General features: G+C 38.4%; 1 protein-coding gene across 6 annotated transcripts in view; it reads right to left on the bottom strand.

Moving 5' to 3' along the window:
- The window catches only part of ttll10 (tubulin tyrosine ligase-like family, member 10), a 40,436-nt gene that overhangs the window by 2,830 nt on the left and 20,815 nt on the right, over window positions 1-16,791 (bottom strand). For 2 of the 6 annotated variants that reach the window (XM_055048557.1, XM_055048562.1), the window contains exons 1-8: window positions 6,297-6,492; window positions 4,745-5,003; window positions 3,892-4,042; window positions 3,666-3,784; window positions 3,422-3,542; window positions 2,981-3,084; window positions 827-1,013; window positions 419-590 (exon numbers count right to left, since the gene is read on the bottom strand). In XM_055048557.1, the coding sequence (XP_054904532.1) occupies window positions 419-590; window positions 827-1,013; window positions 2,981-3,084; window positions 3,422-3,542; window positions 3,666-3,784; window positions 3,892-4,042; window positions 4,745-4,904 (1,014 nt within the window). In that variant the 5' untranslated portion in view covers window positions 4,905-5,003; window positions 6,297-6,492. Of the gene's footprint in view, window positions 1-418; window positions 591-826; window positions 1,014-2,980; window positions 3,085-3,421; window positions 3,543-3,665; window positions 3,785-3,891; window positions 4,043-4,744; window positions 5,004-6,296; window positions 6,507-7,017; window positions 7,035-7,526; window positions 7,544-16,791 lie in introns of those variants that run through there. The other 4 variants (XM_055048560.1, XM_055048561.1, XM_055048558.1 and 1 more) reach the window with 4 other exon arrangements.

Genomic DNA, 16,791 nt, shown 5'->3' with positions numbered 1-16,791 from the left:
AAACCAGAATGTAAAGAATAGAAGGAAAACAAAGCAACCAGGGTTGTTATCAGATGAACCATTTCAGCTGTGTTCCACTGTACAGCAAGTTGTACTGGAGATCAGTGTTGTGTACCTCTGTTAACCACTCAACAAAAATGTTCTATGAAGTTGTTTCATATTTTCCAGATTTCAGATAGAAAGCCAAGTCAACTCTGCTTGTACTTTTTGAAATGCTTTGCTATGGAAGAGCCCAACAAGAAGTTTAAGACTTAGGTGTGAATTGAGTTGGTTTAGGCTTAATGACAGAGTAGTATTGGTGTTAAGTATGAACAAGTAATGGTTAGGTTCAGGGTTAGAAATGAATGAAAAATGAATGAAAGTCAACTCAAAGTCTTGGTGAAGTTAGAAGTTAGATCCTGTGTGTTTGTCTGTTTACCTGGTTTGTGAGATGCGCAGAAAGGTTTGTGGATCTGGGATCGTAGACGTCACACGTCAGTCGGACATACCCATGACGAAAGAAGACCATGTAGGGCGCAGTGGAGGCAATGAGAAGGTAAGAGCGCACATCAAACTTTCTGTCATTTAGTAGAAGGGGTTTCTGGATGTAACTGGGAGAAAAAAATATCATAAGACGTTGCATACAAAAAAAAACTATTTTAAAGGCCTCGATGCTGAAAAGAAAAGTAACTTTCTGAAAATAAAGTGTGTTAAATATATTGAAATGTATTATAATATAGTTTTTAATTGTATGACCATGGCTCGAAGTAGAGAAAGGGATTACAGTCAATCCTTCTACTTGTAAGAATGATTTGTTTCACACTTTGACAATCGTACGTTCACCTACCGCTGGACAATGTGAGCCTGAATTCGGCGGTGAGGCATCTTACGGTCAGCCTGCAGCTCCTCCATCTTCTGGAGCTTCAGTCTGAATTCGGCCACATCCTGCTGGTTGTTCAGGAGAAAGATTCCTTTGCCCTGGTTCAGACCGGTGGGCTTACAGATCCACATGCTGCTCTCTGTGTTCTCCAAGGCTGCCACCACAAACATAGCCACATCAATTACTCATCAACGTGCAATTAAAACAGTTTGTTCTTCTGTTGTACAGGATCAGGCATGTCGAGGTAATTGTTTATTACATTTTATCCTGGAGCTGTTTCAGTCGCAAACCTCTTTAGTTTTGCAGTCAAACGTGAAGGATTAGTCAAAGTCAAGCCTTTTCAGGTACAAAACATGTGAAGTTATTACTGTTTTACAAAATACTTTTGTGGTTACTTTCCAAAATAAATGCACAAAACACAAATCTGATGAGAATGATGATCAGGTAAACCAGGAGTGGAGCAATTGATTCCGAATATTTCTTTCCGGAAGTTGTAATTGTTAATGCTTCCTACATTTTACTGCTGTTTTATTGCAAACTTTTACTCTAAGGGGAAGATTACAGACTCTGCTTGTGAGAGCTGAACCTGCTCCTGAGTTAGTACATTTCTAGATTTGAATCTCAAAGATAATCTAAAGCTCGACAGACAATTTCTTTGACTGCATTGCCTGCAATGCACATTTAAACCACATGTATAGTCAGCTATGAAACTGTACAACAAGGACAAGAATCTGTCTTTCCATATCATTTTCCATAAATTGAATTTAACATTATTCATTTTGTCGCAACATCTGTTATGTGCATTTGTTTTTTTCTTTTCTTGCTTTTCATTTTCAGTCAAAAACAAGAGCAAACTTACTTACATACTCAGTATGTAAGTAAGTTTTGATCCATCTTACTTGAACAGTGCCAATTCACAACACGTCATCTCAAGAAACTTCACAGAAAAAGTTATTGAAATCCACATTAATGCTTCATATCAAACCAGGCAACAAGTTCAGTTCATTTTTCAGATTAGTTTGAAAAGTTATATCTAAAGAAATATACAAAATTGTATCAACAAGTTAAAAAAAATTAAGCAAGTGTCATCGTTCTTGTCAGTATGCGACACAATAACTTTGAGAGTGAAGATTTGAAATTACGTTGCAAGCATTGAGAACGTCACAGTTGTTCTGTTATGTTTTTTTAATCGCAACATTTAATCTGTCTTCTATGTGTCCACTTAGTCTTGTTTACTCATATTTCTAGTTTTCCTAAGCATACACAGCACAAGACATGAAAGAGCAAGGCAGGCTGAAGTAATGGGTGTTAGGATATCTGCACAATACTTTACTTTGGAAATGTACAAATGCTAAGCATATGCACACTGAAAGTTTTCTTTTTAATGGAAAAGAGTCGCTCCTGACTACCTGCGAACCTTTTTTGTTCATTTCACAGTGTAGAATGTGAGTCTTGTGTAGAGAGTGTGAACTGTTTTACATCTTTAACGTTTCTAGTTTGACTCAGTTCTTTTCATGTTTTATTCTTCTCTTGTCGATCTCATGAATCCATCCGTCAGCCAGAGATCTAAACCAGCTGTTTGAGTCCTTCTCCTGTTTGCATTGTGATAGCTGTGTTTGACTAACCTGTACTCCACTCAGCTCAATGTGTTTGTGATGAACCAATCAATCTAGATCTAGTCATTTTTATCTCCAGGTCCCAGCACAACATCAACTGTAGGGGTTTTTTTTTGTATTATTATTATTATAATTTAGAAAAGACCTTCATCTGCTTCTCATAGCTTTGTTCAGCAGCAGTGCTGCATTCAGGATCTTTTTGTTTGTCTCAGCCCTGCCCTCTGCTGACTCGTCTCCATGGCAGCAGCATGCTACCCTGGTGATTTTATCAGGGCCTCATGGGAGGTGAAGTGCATTATTTTCCAACGTTTTCAACCCCTTGATCAAACACTCACCTGGGCAACTATTGTCCTCACACCATCAAGAACAAACTTCGTTTCATTGTCGTGCTCACAAGCAGTCATGTATGATTAATCTTTGTCAAATGAAGCTACATCCGGTTTAACCAGTGAATCGTTGTCGTTGCAGCGGGACGTTGGGTGGATGTACACAGGATGCGTTTTACCTGTTTCACCCCCCTGTGGGGCGATGCGGGAAAAGAAATCTTCCCTCTCTTCCTTCACATCCATGCGGAACGTTGTAGGAATGAACTCATCCATTTTCAGCTTCCTGTCAGGGACATTGTTTTTTTAACAAGTAAAAATCTGAAAAAGCGTGTCATGTACTCGCTCAGATCCCTTTCATCCGACAGCCATAAATAAAACCTCAGCCAATCCATTGCCCACAAAAGTCATCTAGCTAGTAAAAAAAAAAAAGAGTGCACTTGTGAGTATTTTAATCTCAGTATAAATCCAGCTGTTACCTGAAAGGTTCATGTTTTCACACCTAATAGTTTGGTAGACTCAGTTCGATTGGGGACCGAAAATGATTATATTTTCGCTTTCACACAGAGCTTTGTCAAGCAATCCAAACCCTTTAAAAAGCCGTTTAAAAGCTGTTGGTTTACCTGCGTCCCTGTCTGTATTTGATTTTGCTGCTTATTCTCTCAAATTCCCGCAGGCTGGTGAGGAGGCCGATTTTAGTTGTGAGAACCATGTTGTTGGGTATCTGGAACACCAAGTGTCTACCTAGAAACAAAATATGTGGATTTATCATTTTAGTAACTTGTGTGTGTTCGTCTTTTGGTTGCTGTTTTTGTTTTGTGCAGTTCAGAGTGAGAGTCCATCTTGTGTTGTTTAACTCTACAGCACCTTGCTTGAAGCGGCTGTAGTTAACTTGAGCTTTGGTCTCGCACCACTTGAGCCTGAAATCTTCCCTTTGATTGTTATAAATCCTCTTCCATCCTCTCCTCTCGCAGTAGCCGCACACTCTGCCAGAAATCAGCCACATATATGCAAAGGCACACAAAACACCGGAGGTAAGAGTGGATTCATGTTGAATTGGATAATATTTCCGTGTTTCACATCTCTTGCTCACATTTCAGCCCCATTGCTTCCTCCAAAGAAGTAGAATGGCCCACGTCCATGAGGCTCCTCTGTCTTGATGTCTTTGTCCTGTCTTTTGTTAGAGCAGGGCCGCAATCCCCTTGGTTTGGACCTTTGGGAGCTGCCCTCCGCTTTGGATCCACCTAATATTTTAAAACATAGATCTTAACATTGCATAGTTCAACAAATTCACACAGTGCCTTTGTACACAGACATACTGTGAAAAGCTTACACAGTATGCCTGTGCAAGCTTTTCACATTTTATCACATTGAGCACCCTTAATTTTTATTATTTTTTTAAAAATTATTCTTTCAATTAAAATATGGAGAAAAAAAAAGTGGTGAGCAGCTGCAGTCTTTCTTCCCACATGTTGACTGTGAAGGAGCTGCAGAAATTGAAAGGTCTGGAGGATTTGTTAAAAGGACCTGTAGGAGCTCATCACATCTGTTTTTTTTTTTTTTTTTTTTATGGAAGAGTCCCAGGATGAATGCCATTGTTAAGCTGGTCAGGGCTGATCCACTGCAAAGACACAAAGTCTTACCAAGTAGATTTCTTCTAGATTCTAGTGTAAATATCTCACACTTGAAATAAGGCCAAAATTATCTTGGAAGTAAATTTTCAGAAAGATACAGGAGCTTGTTTTAAGTCATTGATGCCTTAATTAAGGTGATAAAATACTGTCAACACATAAATACTCAATGTGTTGATAGAATATCAAACTACTTGTATAACTGCTTGCTCTGCTCTCTCACCCACACACACACACACACACACACACACACACACACACACACACACACACACACACACACACACACACACACACACACACACACACACACACCTGTCTGTCCACGCAGTCTCTTCTGCTTGACAGAGAAGTGTGAACGTTTCCTTCCCTCCTCCCGAGTCCATGGCCCCACCCTGTGGGTACACTGTGATGTCATTTCCTGTGAGTCCAGCGACACAGATTGTTCTGTTGTTGTTCTCCTCTTTCTCTCCATAAAGAATCTGCTTGTTTTTCTTTTCCAGTGTGTCTTCACTGCACATTTCTTGGCAGGACTCAGGTGTTATGGCCTCTTGCATGAGGACTACTAGACCGTCTGTAATGTTAAAATCACAAAGTTCAATGTATCTTATTGGGTTCTAGAGGAAATAGAAACAACACAAAGAAATGCACAGTTGCGCATTGGAGGTAAATTGATTGAGGTTTCCTGGTTGTTTTGTTTGTAGGTTGACATTTTTGTCTGTTCTCAGGAACAGCTGAATTAAATGGGCTTATTTTCTCAGTTTAAACTATAAATGACAACCAACTGACTTCATATTTTTCTCCATTGTTGTTCTCAGAAGTCCCACATGGGCTGGCGTCTCCGTGGTTTGCTGTGTCACCTTCTCAGAAGAAGCCACCAGCCTCTCAATACCTTCATGTTTTCTTTCTAGAGATGATTCACTTTGTTTTTCTGTTTTTAGGCTGACCTGGACTTTTTAATCTCATACGTTTTAATCTTAGAGCTTATTCGTCTTGCTCTCTTCTTAAATATATTCACAGAAGGATACACTGCTCCCTTTATCTGCTTACTGTTTTTCTTTTTTACCATGTAGAAAGTACTCCTGGATCAGTCCTGTGTTTTGTGTGTCTGCTCTGTCTTCAGTTGGTAGAAGACTTCCTGGGGCTCTCGAAGTGCCAGGCTTTACTGGACATTTCTTACTTCTATTACAAGACAGTCGATCCTTTTTGCTGTCGCCACATGCATGCTCAGAATGAGTGACTGCTGCACAGTTAACATCTCTATGCAATCAGCTGATCTTAGATGGAAAACGTCCCGTTTGCCAGTTAATTGGATTTGCATAATAACTCAAATGAATGCATATCATTGAATTAGAATCTGTGTTTTTGAATTTATTAAACTGATATAAATGAATCTTATAATGGACATTGTCTCATGTTTTTTATGTCTTTAGAGAGCCTGGAAATGTTTGAAATTAAACCCTATTTTGTCCTTCCTGCACAGCTCTGTGTCAGACGTCAAGCTCATTAACCCCATCAAGCTTTTTTATTTAAAACATTTATAGTTATTTTTCTGGTTCACACTTATAAATTGTTTTGTGTTGGTCATTATGTAGAATCCCAATAAAAACCATGAAACTTGCTTATAAGATAACACATCTATAGGAGCTCTGTACTGTCAGACAGAGAAATGTCATGTTTTAGAAAAAAAAAACAAATGAAAGCACAAAGTTAGACTGACAAGTCATGATAGAATGAATTACTATATAGTTGGGTTTTACATTTAATTAACTCAAATTTAAAGCAACTTTGAACACTGAATAAAATAGCAGATGTTACACAAATGTAAAGTATTCTTAGAGATAACAGACAGACTGAGTTTACATACCTGTAACTCCATGACTAATACGCCTTGAAGTTCATGAAAACCTCTGTAAGCCGATTCTTCTTCATCCACCTCCACTCTTATTGACCAACTGCAAAACAAAAAACAAGGGAAACTTTGCAGGAAATCATATTTGATGTCTGCGGTTTTACCCTCCAAAGGAAGCTAACCTGGAGGGCTAATGTCAACAGTTACTGGCTTTATGGGTCTCTTAGCAACAGTTGCCATTTGTAGAATGAATATTACAGCAACACCTGAAGAAAAACTCACAACTCATGTTTCATGTATTCCTTGCATACCCCCCGCCTAAGCTCAGCTTCATTCAATATTTATCTCCAGTAAGCCTTTGCTCTGTGAACCGTGTGGTGAACTTAGAGGAGAGTGTCAGTCAGAAGGGGTATTATATGCTGATTCAGAGGGTTAAATAGTATTTTAACCTTCTCTTTAACACACAGTGTGCATTATCTCATAAATCTGAAACGTGTATATGACATGGCTATATATACATATATATCCCTGTGTGTGTGTAATTATATACATATGTTAATTAATAAGAAACTGATTAAAACAAAACTCCTAAAACATCAGAATCCGTTGCATCCATGAAGTTCAACATTAATCTGTACTGATATTGTTAATCAACCTCTACTGACAAATTCAGAAGCAAGGTATGCAGTTGAGCAACATAGCATTTGTCTGTTTGCAAGGCAAATCCACTAATTACCTTCTGTCTCTGTGATTTGAGTCAGGAGGAAACACCCAGGCCCAGCCACCGTTGGAAATTATAAATAATCCCTTCCCTTCCCCACAAAAGCACAATAATCGACAGGAGGCGGGCGCCTCCAAGGCCCAAAAACATATAATTATGCATCCAGTCATGCATCCAACAGTTTTAGGTCCACATTGTTGAAAATGTTTTGTGGATGTTAAATTTACTCAGGGCAAAACAAGTAAAATTGTTTTGTTTTTGGGTTTTTTCACTTACTTTTTTTTTTTTTAAGAATTAGTCACAACCATGCCACTTTTTACTACTGCAACGAATAAATAATTTCCCCCAAAGACTCATTTTAGAAAAAAAAGTGAATATGATGCAAAACAAATCTTAAAGGGATGTGCTGTGGTTTTCAACTTCAGTCTAAAATCATTGATGTAAATACTTCATTTGTGAATGCCTAATGCCGTCATTACATTAGCATTTTAGCAGATATTTACAAAAAGCCAATGATTATTTACCCAGGAAGTACAATTCTAGAATGGTGCCACTCTGGGTAGAGGCTGTAGCTCTGTTGCTCTCATTCAGGTTTTCATTTTTGAAACTTTCACTCCAGCGTTTTTGGCAAAACGTTTTTTTTCAAAAACCGAACCTTCAAGGTCTGGATGCTGCGCAGCTGCATCGTTTTTTTGTTTCATTTATTTTATTTTTTTTTTTTTGCCAATGGTTTTTATATTTTGCTCTTTTGTTATGACGCGTAACCGTAGCAACCGTAGTTGATTAGCGTGAAATAGCATCACAACATGAAACCAGAAATCCCAGAGGAGCTGAAAAGGAAGAATAACGGATGCAGAGCAGGAGAGAGAGAGCGAGAAAGTTCAAACTGGCTCTTTCTAACACACGAATCTGAGCATTTACAACTCAAACATCCTCATTTTGTCCTCAGGCCAAAGCTTAGAGGCGCTTATTTTAAATTACCTTTTGTGAAACACAATCTTGCCATTTTGGATACATGTGTATTAAAGAAAATCAGGTGTCATTTTTAAGAGCCACCGTTTCACTTCTGTTTTCAAACTTTAAAATGAATAAAAGAAAAAAATTGTAAAAATGGGGATGGTACCTCTTTTTCTACGGGACCGCTTCGCATATCGAATAAAGTGAAAAAAAAAACATCATATTTTAGAGCACTGTTGGGTTTTAAAGAGCCTTTAGCTGTGCCTGGATTTTAGTTTATTTCAGTTATTATTATTAATATTATTATTTTATTATGTAATGAAATGTCTTGTGCTTGAGTCTAGATGCAGAAGCACAGTTATTAGAGGCAGACGTGTTTAGCAGAGCTTTGTGTGAAGCCAGTGTCAGCCACACCTTGATAAAGAGCCGCCATCTGATAGACACACCATGCAAAGTGCTGCGTAGGTGGACAAAGAGAGCAGGCTTGTTTTACAGCCCCGTCGACCTTGTGCTTCAACATATGCCAGCAGTCTGTGTGCATTTGTCTGGGTTAGGGAGAGATATCAGAATAAACACCATTATGTATTTATGTCTATTATTTTCCAACAGGTTTGATGAGCTGAATTTAAAACTCATTTAGAAGGGAGTTTTAAATTCAATTTCCCATAGATGACTTTATAGACTCCAGCTTATCAAAGCAACCCTTTACTGTTGTACTTCTTTAACTCGCTTCAAATAATTCAACCACAACAAACAGATTCAGCAGCAACTTCTAAAGGGTGAGAATGTTCTCAGACACATTGATTATTATATGAAAACTAGGTGCGTATGTGTGTGTTTCAGTCTGTCGTGGGGCGGTTACTCTATAAGTTGTGTGTGTGTGTGGGGGGGGGGGGCGTATTTGGAGGTTCGCTCATTCTCATGTCATCTCAACTGCCTGCGACTAGGAAGTGCTCCGCAATTACCGGGAAGCAGCCTCAGCAATGGTGTCCCTGCTCCACCTATGATTTGGAGGGATTCTCCTTGCTGAGGTGTTATGTTGGAAGACATGGAGTTGAGTTACGCTGTGAAGAAAAGTCTGTCTCAGTTGGGCCTCCCTTTCCCCTCCTATTCATGATTTCCTTATAGAATTACACTGGGCAGAGCGTATGAGGCCCATTCTAATGGAGAGAGGGGGTCATTTTGTTCCCAGGGTATGCATACATTTATTTCATCTTGTAAAAAAGTATCACTGACACAGCGATACTATGCAAATGTTTTCCCCGTATGTGTTTATCTTGACAGTGATGATCAATGCTGCTTTTTTGTGGGTCAAAAACTCCAGACATGTATTTGTGTAAGTCTCGCCAATGACTTTACTCTACTTCTTTGACTGAGCTTGTTTTCTAGATATGACATGCACAGCTGGTTAAGCTTCTGAACTGATGTCATTGAATAAATTGGCTGCACCCTGTAGAGTTATGAAAAAACACGTGAATCATAGATAGATGGAAAAAGACACACAGTTTACATCAGGAGACACTGGTAATTAACCAGGGCAAATCTAACCAAGAGAGGGAAAAACTCCAGTTTTAGTATAGCCTCAGGATGTACCAATTAAAGTGCATGTGCACTGAAAGCTCTGGGCTCTCTGCAGATCGGATCAGATGACGGCTTCTGAGCGGTTCAGAGCTAGGTCAGCACTTGAACATTTTACAAACATCAACTTTGAAGAAGTGTTTGCCATGTTGCTCAAGTGCGTCTAATCTAACACACTTTGTGACACATTCAAAAGAAAAGTCGGCACATTAAACATTAAAAATTAAAATAAATCCCTGTACTTTAAATTCAAGCGTACCATTATAGATGAGAAAATAATTTACGAAAATACTGTGGAAATGCAAGATTGATTTGGTTCATGATAGAAAACCAAATCAATCAGTGACTGTTTCTTGGGTATCGCTGTTTCTTAATCTAGTGATTTTCCTGAGCTGCGTTTTGCAATGAATCACCAATTTTGATCCAGCAAAGTTGCATCTGACTCACTCCAATGGTTATTATTCCGCAACCTGGAGCCATCCTTTCATTCTGATTATCTGGTTCATGTGTCGGGTTTGACTGCACCGTATGCTAAAACTGAACACGTTGCACCATAATTTCAAGATCTTGTTAATGAAAAGCAACATAACCGTTAATAAACATTCCATGAATCTTTCTAAATGTAGGACCCATATACTATCATTAAGTACATTGTTGAGATAGAACAACTTAATGTAATTTTGCACTAACTACTGGTGTGGACTTATACCAAACATCAGCTGAAAGATTTCTGCACCCACTAGAAGGTTGATTAAAAGGAACAAATCATAATTCACGTATTCTGAAGTGGAGTTCTGGTAAGATTTCCTCAACATTTAATCATCAGTATTTCTCTCAGCATCTTTACATTAACAAAATTATTAGTTTCTGCAAATCAGAGTTATTGGGACTATACTGTGACCATAGAAAATTTGAACTACTGAAAAAATGGCAAATGTTAAGCACATTTGATCAGTAAACATCTGATGGAAAGTAGGCACTATAATAAATAATTAAACTGAACGTTAGTTAAGTCAATTGAAACATGTCACGCATGTGAGCCGACAGTTAAAACTGGTTTACACAAACCGGTAAACTGGTCTAAACAAACTAAACTGAAAGAAAAAGTTTGAACCTCAACGATCACTTGATAAGGATAAAGCAGAACCAGTTCTGTGTTTTAGATTAAATAACTTTGAAATATAAGCTGGGTTTTTTGTTTGTTTGTTTGGGGTTTTTGCAATACCAAGTTTCCACAAAACGTGAGAGTTCGCAGCGTTTATGATTCTGGTTGATCTGAGCTGTGCTTGCCTGCAGTAATGTTTTGCGTTAATTTCTCAGAGAAGTGAAAGTGAAACACAGATTTTTTTTCCTCCTTCTTCTTCTTCTTGTAACTGCACCATAGAGAAGATAACATGTGTGAACAAAATGAACTTTACACCTTTGACCTAAAGAGAAATAGACAATCCTACACGCAAAGATGGTTTAGTAAACTTTTTTAGTAATTCAGTAAAAGTTTTTAATATGGCAACTTTCACAGATACAGTTGACTTAAGTGGCACTTATTGAAGCAATTGCTTCATTTTGTTTTGCTTTTTACAAGTAGCAGAAGAAAGCTGATGATGTGTCTCAATTAAAGATTTGAATGTTAATGTTTTTCTTCTTGGCTTATTTTCAGAATGACATCTAAATCATGACAAACGTGTCATAAATAAACGAGTAAATAAATGCAAATAAGATGGGAGTGTGTGTGTGTGTTTTTCACTTTAAGTGTGCGTCACAGCTGCAGGAGTCGTTCAGCCTTTGTTGTGTTCCTGTTCTACTCCAGTGGCAACCCGGCTTAGCAGACCGGGCCTTCTTCAATGCAACCGGCAGAATTGCAAAAATCCTGTCTGATTGCGTTGAACATGCACAGGCCGGTGCAGGAATCCTCCACAAGCTGTCTGCCAGCCAGGAATGCAAGTCGTCGACGTCACCGAAACAGACAGCAACCGGGGCTAACAGCGTGTGCGGCTTTGGATACTGAAATGCTGCAGCTTCGTGTGTTTTCTTACTTTAATTGGAATAAATATGAAGCAGCTTTTTTGAAGAGCAAGACCAAATTTCTGAAATGAAAACATCGGAACAAAATTTTTACTTTGAATAAGATTTTAAAATATTGTTGAGCAGCTTCTCAAAAATATGAGCTGCTAACCCTTTAGTATTAACAATGTCCCATTTTGGCCTTTGTTTTGTGCAAATCTCTTCTGACATTGAATTTCAAATGGATAAAGTGCAGAATTTGAAATTCACTGATACTTTAAAAGTTCACAAATTATTATTGTTGTTGTTGTTGTTATTAATACTTTATTTATAATGACAATGATTAGGACATTTAAGACTAAATATCTACCTAATATTATTAATTTATTCTAAACACGTGCATGCATTCATACCTGAGAAAATTCAGATATAAAACTTTATTCCTGATAATAAAATGCTGCAGGTGTCACTCGAAAGCTAATGAAGTCATGCACAATAAGTGGGCTGCACAGTGCCACAGTTGGTAGCACCGTTGCCTTGCAAAAAGAAGGTCCTGGGTTCAATTCCTGGCCTGGGGTCTTTCTGCATGGAGTTTGGATGCTTTCCCTCTGCATGCATGGGTTCTCTCCAGGTTCTCCAGCTTCCTTTGTCTATTAATATTATTTCCTGTCAGAAGAAATATGTTGGTAACGCTGCTGGTCACTTTAAACCTAAACCTTCCAGGGGTGCAAATCATTTTCAACTTAACTGTAATATATAATATAATGAGAACAATTATAATACTACTATTAATAATTGCTGCTACTATTATTATTATTATTATTATTATTATTATTATTAGCAGTAGAAGTAGTAGTAGTAATAATACTAACAGTAATAAAAATAATATTACTATTAATACTTATTATTAATATTATTCTAATAATATTAGTAATAATAATAATAACATAATAATAATAAGAAGAATATTAATAACAAAAAATAGAACTGCTTTTATGATTATAATAATAATAACTATTATTACTATTATTATTATATTAATTGTGTATTATATCTGAAATATTACACACAATGCATATTTTGATGCAGTTAGTTGGATCTAAATTTTGTACTATTCATCCTCTAACAGTGTAAAAATACTTTTGCATCATATTTAATCTTTTCATTGGGACTAGAATTTAAATTGGCTTAATTAGGTGTTTCTTGTCAGTTCTGTTTCCAGCATGTATTGTTTTATAGTCATTACAGTAAAAAAAGAAAGAAAAAAATAAATAATATTTAATCTCATGTTTAATAACAAATCAAGATTTTATTGATTAGTCCAACTCTGTTGAGCATAACTGGAGCTCATACGCTTACAGGAAGCTGGACATATTCTGACTTATAGTTGAAGAGATAAAAATGTTTCTTTTTGATCTCAGTGCTGTGAGAAGTGACTCTACAGTGAATGGTGGGTTGGGTTTAATCATTAATTAACCAGGATGCCAGGATTAGAGTATTTGAATGCAAAGTTACTGGAAGCCATGATAACTACCCATAAATAACGGAGCTCACATAATAATTTACCACACTCAGTTAGAGGCTGAGAAATGTAAGTCCTATTAAACATTTTTTTTTTTTAGCAAACTAAAGCAGATTAAACATGTTCCCCTCCAAGCTGAGTGAGATTCCTGAAGAGTGCTGTGAAGACTGTTGTGATGTTTCTGGGAATTGTAAACTCTTCCCCCGATCATTGAGGATTGAGGCCTGCTATGTTAAACGGCTAAATGGTTTTTCTGTTTGTGTTCGAGCTGATAACATCTGCTGACTGCGTTTAGACAGTCAACTGAAACCCGGAGTCAATCTAACGCAATATCTATAGCCTCTTCTTGTGTCGGTGACGTAGATAACAGACTTTTTACCTTTATGCATCTAAAAGGTTTGACTAGTTTGAGGGATAGAAAACACGCCTTGTGCCGCCCGGGTTTATCAGGCCGGGCTACTATGAGCCGCTATACAGGGAGGCACAATGAGGGCTTAGCTGATGGAGGGACCTCATGGGTAAATTGAGGTATTTAAAAAGAAGCTCTGTTCGGTGGTAACCTGATCCACACCTGACTGAGACCCGGCATTCCGCTGAGTCCGAGGGAAGAGTTCACGATTAGCAGGAAAGCTGCAGCAGAAGGGCTCCAGAGGAGAGGAAAAACTGTTTAAAAAGTACCCTGAAAGCGTTTTAAAGAACAGAAAACAAACAAAAATAGCATTTGCAAATTTAGCCCCATTTATTAAACATTACAATTTGCATTACAAAACATTATTATACAGTTTCAAATGGCAAAAGGATTTTGTACATTCCAAGTTTTAAAAATCTCTACATTATTCCTGGAAGAAAATAAATTTCTGAAGACAAAATGAGAGAAAAAAAATATCACAGGAAAGTCATTTTAAACTTGAAATAAGCGAATGTCGTCCTGGACAGCCGATTAAAGAAGAAACTTTGACTCGTGACACATGGAAGAAACCAAAAGACATTCATCCATCTTCCAGTGCAAGGATCACAGTTCCACAGTGAGCATCACTCAGCGCCACCTGTCACTAAATGTCAATACGTTGTTGCTCAGGGCTTGACTTTAGTCAACACAAAGCACGTCAAATGCACAGGGGAAGAGGAGGGGGAGGGAAGTAAGAGAGCAGAAGGCAGCGCCATTTAATGGACGGCATTACCAGACAGTATTAGACACCAGTAATTACATCTAACCATGTCTGGTAAGACGCCTATCAACAGGCTAGAAGGGATGACCCCTGAGTGTTCATCTGTGCTAAGAGGAAGTGCTGGAGGAAACAGAACAGCTTGGAAACAGGTTGGAATAAGCAGTTTCAAACACACTTTTTTTCTTTTCTGACCCTTTTCTGTTCTTAAATTTGCAAAGCATGAAGTAAAGTAAGTAAAAGAGTGAGCAAACAGACCAAGAGACACGAAGAGATTCAAGCGAGGTCATCTGAAATGGTTTTGTTAAATACAAAATATGTGGCAACGTCACAAATGTGAAGTACAATAGCACAGGGGCATTAGAAAAAATAGCTATTTCATGTTGCGGTGGCTTGGATAATGGAGCCTGGTGGGCAAATAAAGGTGTGGCTCAATATCTGCGGGGTGTATCTCCCTCCTTTGACAAACACAGTGTCTGTGCTCGCTCTGTTCTTTCCCGTTTTAGTCTGGTTTAAAAGTTTAACACTACATCTTTTGAAATAGTATCACGTGAACTAAGAATACATTTACAATTGCTTTAAAGTTGTTAGTTACAAGCATTTAAAATTTTAAAGAAGGTCTAAAGTCTGTTGCACATCTTCTTGTTAGATGGTTTTGTTTGACTTTCTTGACGTAGAAAAAGCTTGGAGAAACCAAGAGAAAGCCAGAGCTGGGTTTTTTTTTTTGTTTTTTTTCCCATTTCTTTCTCTTTAACACACGAGATCCTGAAACGGAGCTCATGTGTCCGTTTCAGGATGTGCCACGCAGGTAAAGCGCTGCCGACCAATAGCTGCTAAACAGCACAAAGACCAACGCTGTTCAGGGGAGGGAACAAGGAAACAAGGCCCTGCAGGACCGGTGGAACCATCAACCGACTGCTATTCTTTAACTTGGGTGGGGTTGAGATTGCTAGAAAAACTTTTTTTTTTTTTTCAAGGGCAGTGAGACAAGAGGAAAAAAAAACCCATTAGAAATCTATTCCTTTTCACAAAAGTCTCTGTTTGATTGAAATTTTACTCAAGGAAAACATCTACATGCTAATGTTTATGTATTAACATCTGTCAGCGCCTTTCTTTTCAGTTTGAACAATCAACAGTACAGAGTAGCCTGAGGGGGGAGATCCATGGTGCTAGTTTAATGTAAACACAAGTCCAAAACAAAAAGTACACTTCTCTTGGAATTACCCTAAAATTCAAAACAACCAACTTTACCCTTCCACGTTGGCCTCTAATGACGGCAACCGTCCCACGGTCAAGTTGAAGGAACACAGCCGCCCAGGAAACATCGTTACCAGACAGTGTTAGAGCAACAGTTGTACAATCCAGCACTGTCGGGTAAGATGGATCCTGGGAAGCACTTCTGTCACTGCGCGAGCATCAGGCCTGATCCCGGAGGCTCAACGGGAGTAAGTTCCTGCAGAAAGCAGTTTTTCTGGTCGCAGTCAGCAGATGAGTATCATCATCATTACCAGGCAGTATTAGAGAAAGGGAATGATATCCAATGCTGCCTCGTAAGATGGAGATAATCACCCAAATACCTCCACTATCTAAACTTATAGCAGAATCATCAATACTTGATTAGAGAATATGAATTAATGTTTTCATTTAATGTTTTTAATGGTTAATAAAGTCTAACTTGAAACCCCCAACTAAAGTTTCACTAAAACCCTCATTGCCCCAACAACACCAATAGCTGATAAATTAATGTCATCTTCTTGTCAGCTGTGTTTTTAAATCTGTGTTCATATTTAAGGCATCAACATGCTTTGCCATCATCATGTTTGCTATTTAGTTTAATTTAACTAAACGGAAACCTTACTGGATCGCAACCCAAGCTTTGGAAAACAAAAATATCGAGTGACATTCTCTCACATCTCACATGTAAAAGTTTGGACTAATTTGTCCGCCTATAATTTGAAACAGGAAAAATCTTCATCTTACAAATCTGGTCTCCGCAAAGACAAAGTCTGGCCGTTTAGCCAAAGAAAAGGATGTCCATAGATGTCCAGTGTTTAAAGGAAAAAGACTGCGCCACAAAATAAAAGGAGGGAAAAACTCTATCAGTAATGGTGGCGGCGCAGTAGTTGCACAATCAAGGCAAACTATTGGTTTTACATTTGCGGTTGTGAAGGCAACGCTCAAAACGAGCCAGATGCCTTCATGCAGATGGAAAAGGAGACGCGTGTATGCGGGGAACACCCCGCCGGTGAGTGAGTGGCAGAGCTGTGATGTGGCGGGGGCTTACCGCCTAAACCTGCTGTCACAGACGACTGGGCCACAGAGGCTGTTAATGATTGCCAGAACCTGTTCTGACTAGTCTACACCTATGGCACGACAAAGTTTGGGAGGGCTTCTCCTCACACAGTGCATGGCTGTAAGTCATTTATAAAGTGCCACCAAGTTTAAGACGCCCCTTCCACCCCCACCCGCCCTCTTGGAAGCTGGTTGGGTTACATATCTTACTGTAGCCGAAGCGCTTTGAGATTAAGCTTTGCGTTTCGCATTGGTGCTTTTGTCAGGTCTGTC

This window comes from Poeciliopsis prolifica, unplaced genomic scaffold, assembly GCF_027474105.1.
Source record: "Poeciliopsis prolifica strain line A6 unplaced genomic scaffold, Auburn_PproV2 SCAFFOLD027, whole genome shotgun sequence".
Taxonomy (NCBI): domain Eukaryota; kingdom Metazoa; phylum Chordata; class Actinopteri; order Cyprinodontiformes; family Poeciliidae; genus Poeciliopsis; species Poeciliopsis prolifica.
The sequence above is the reverse complement of the archived record's forward strand: the minus strand, read 5'-3'. Positions and strand labels throughout refer to the sequence as shown.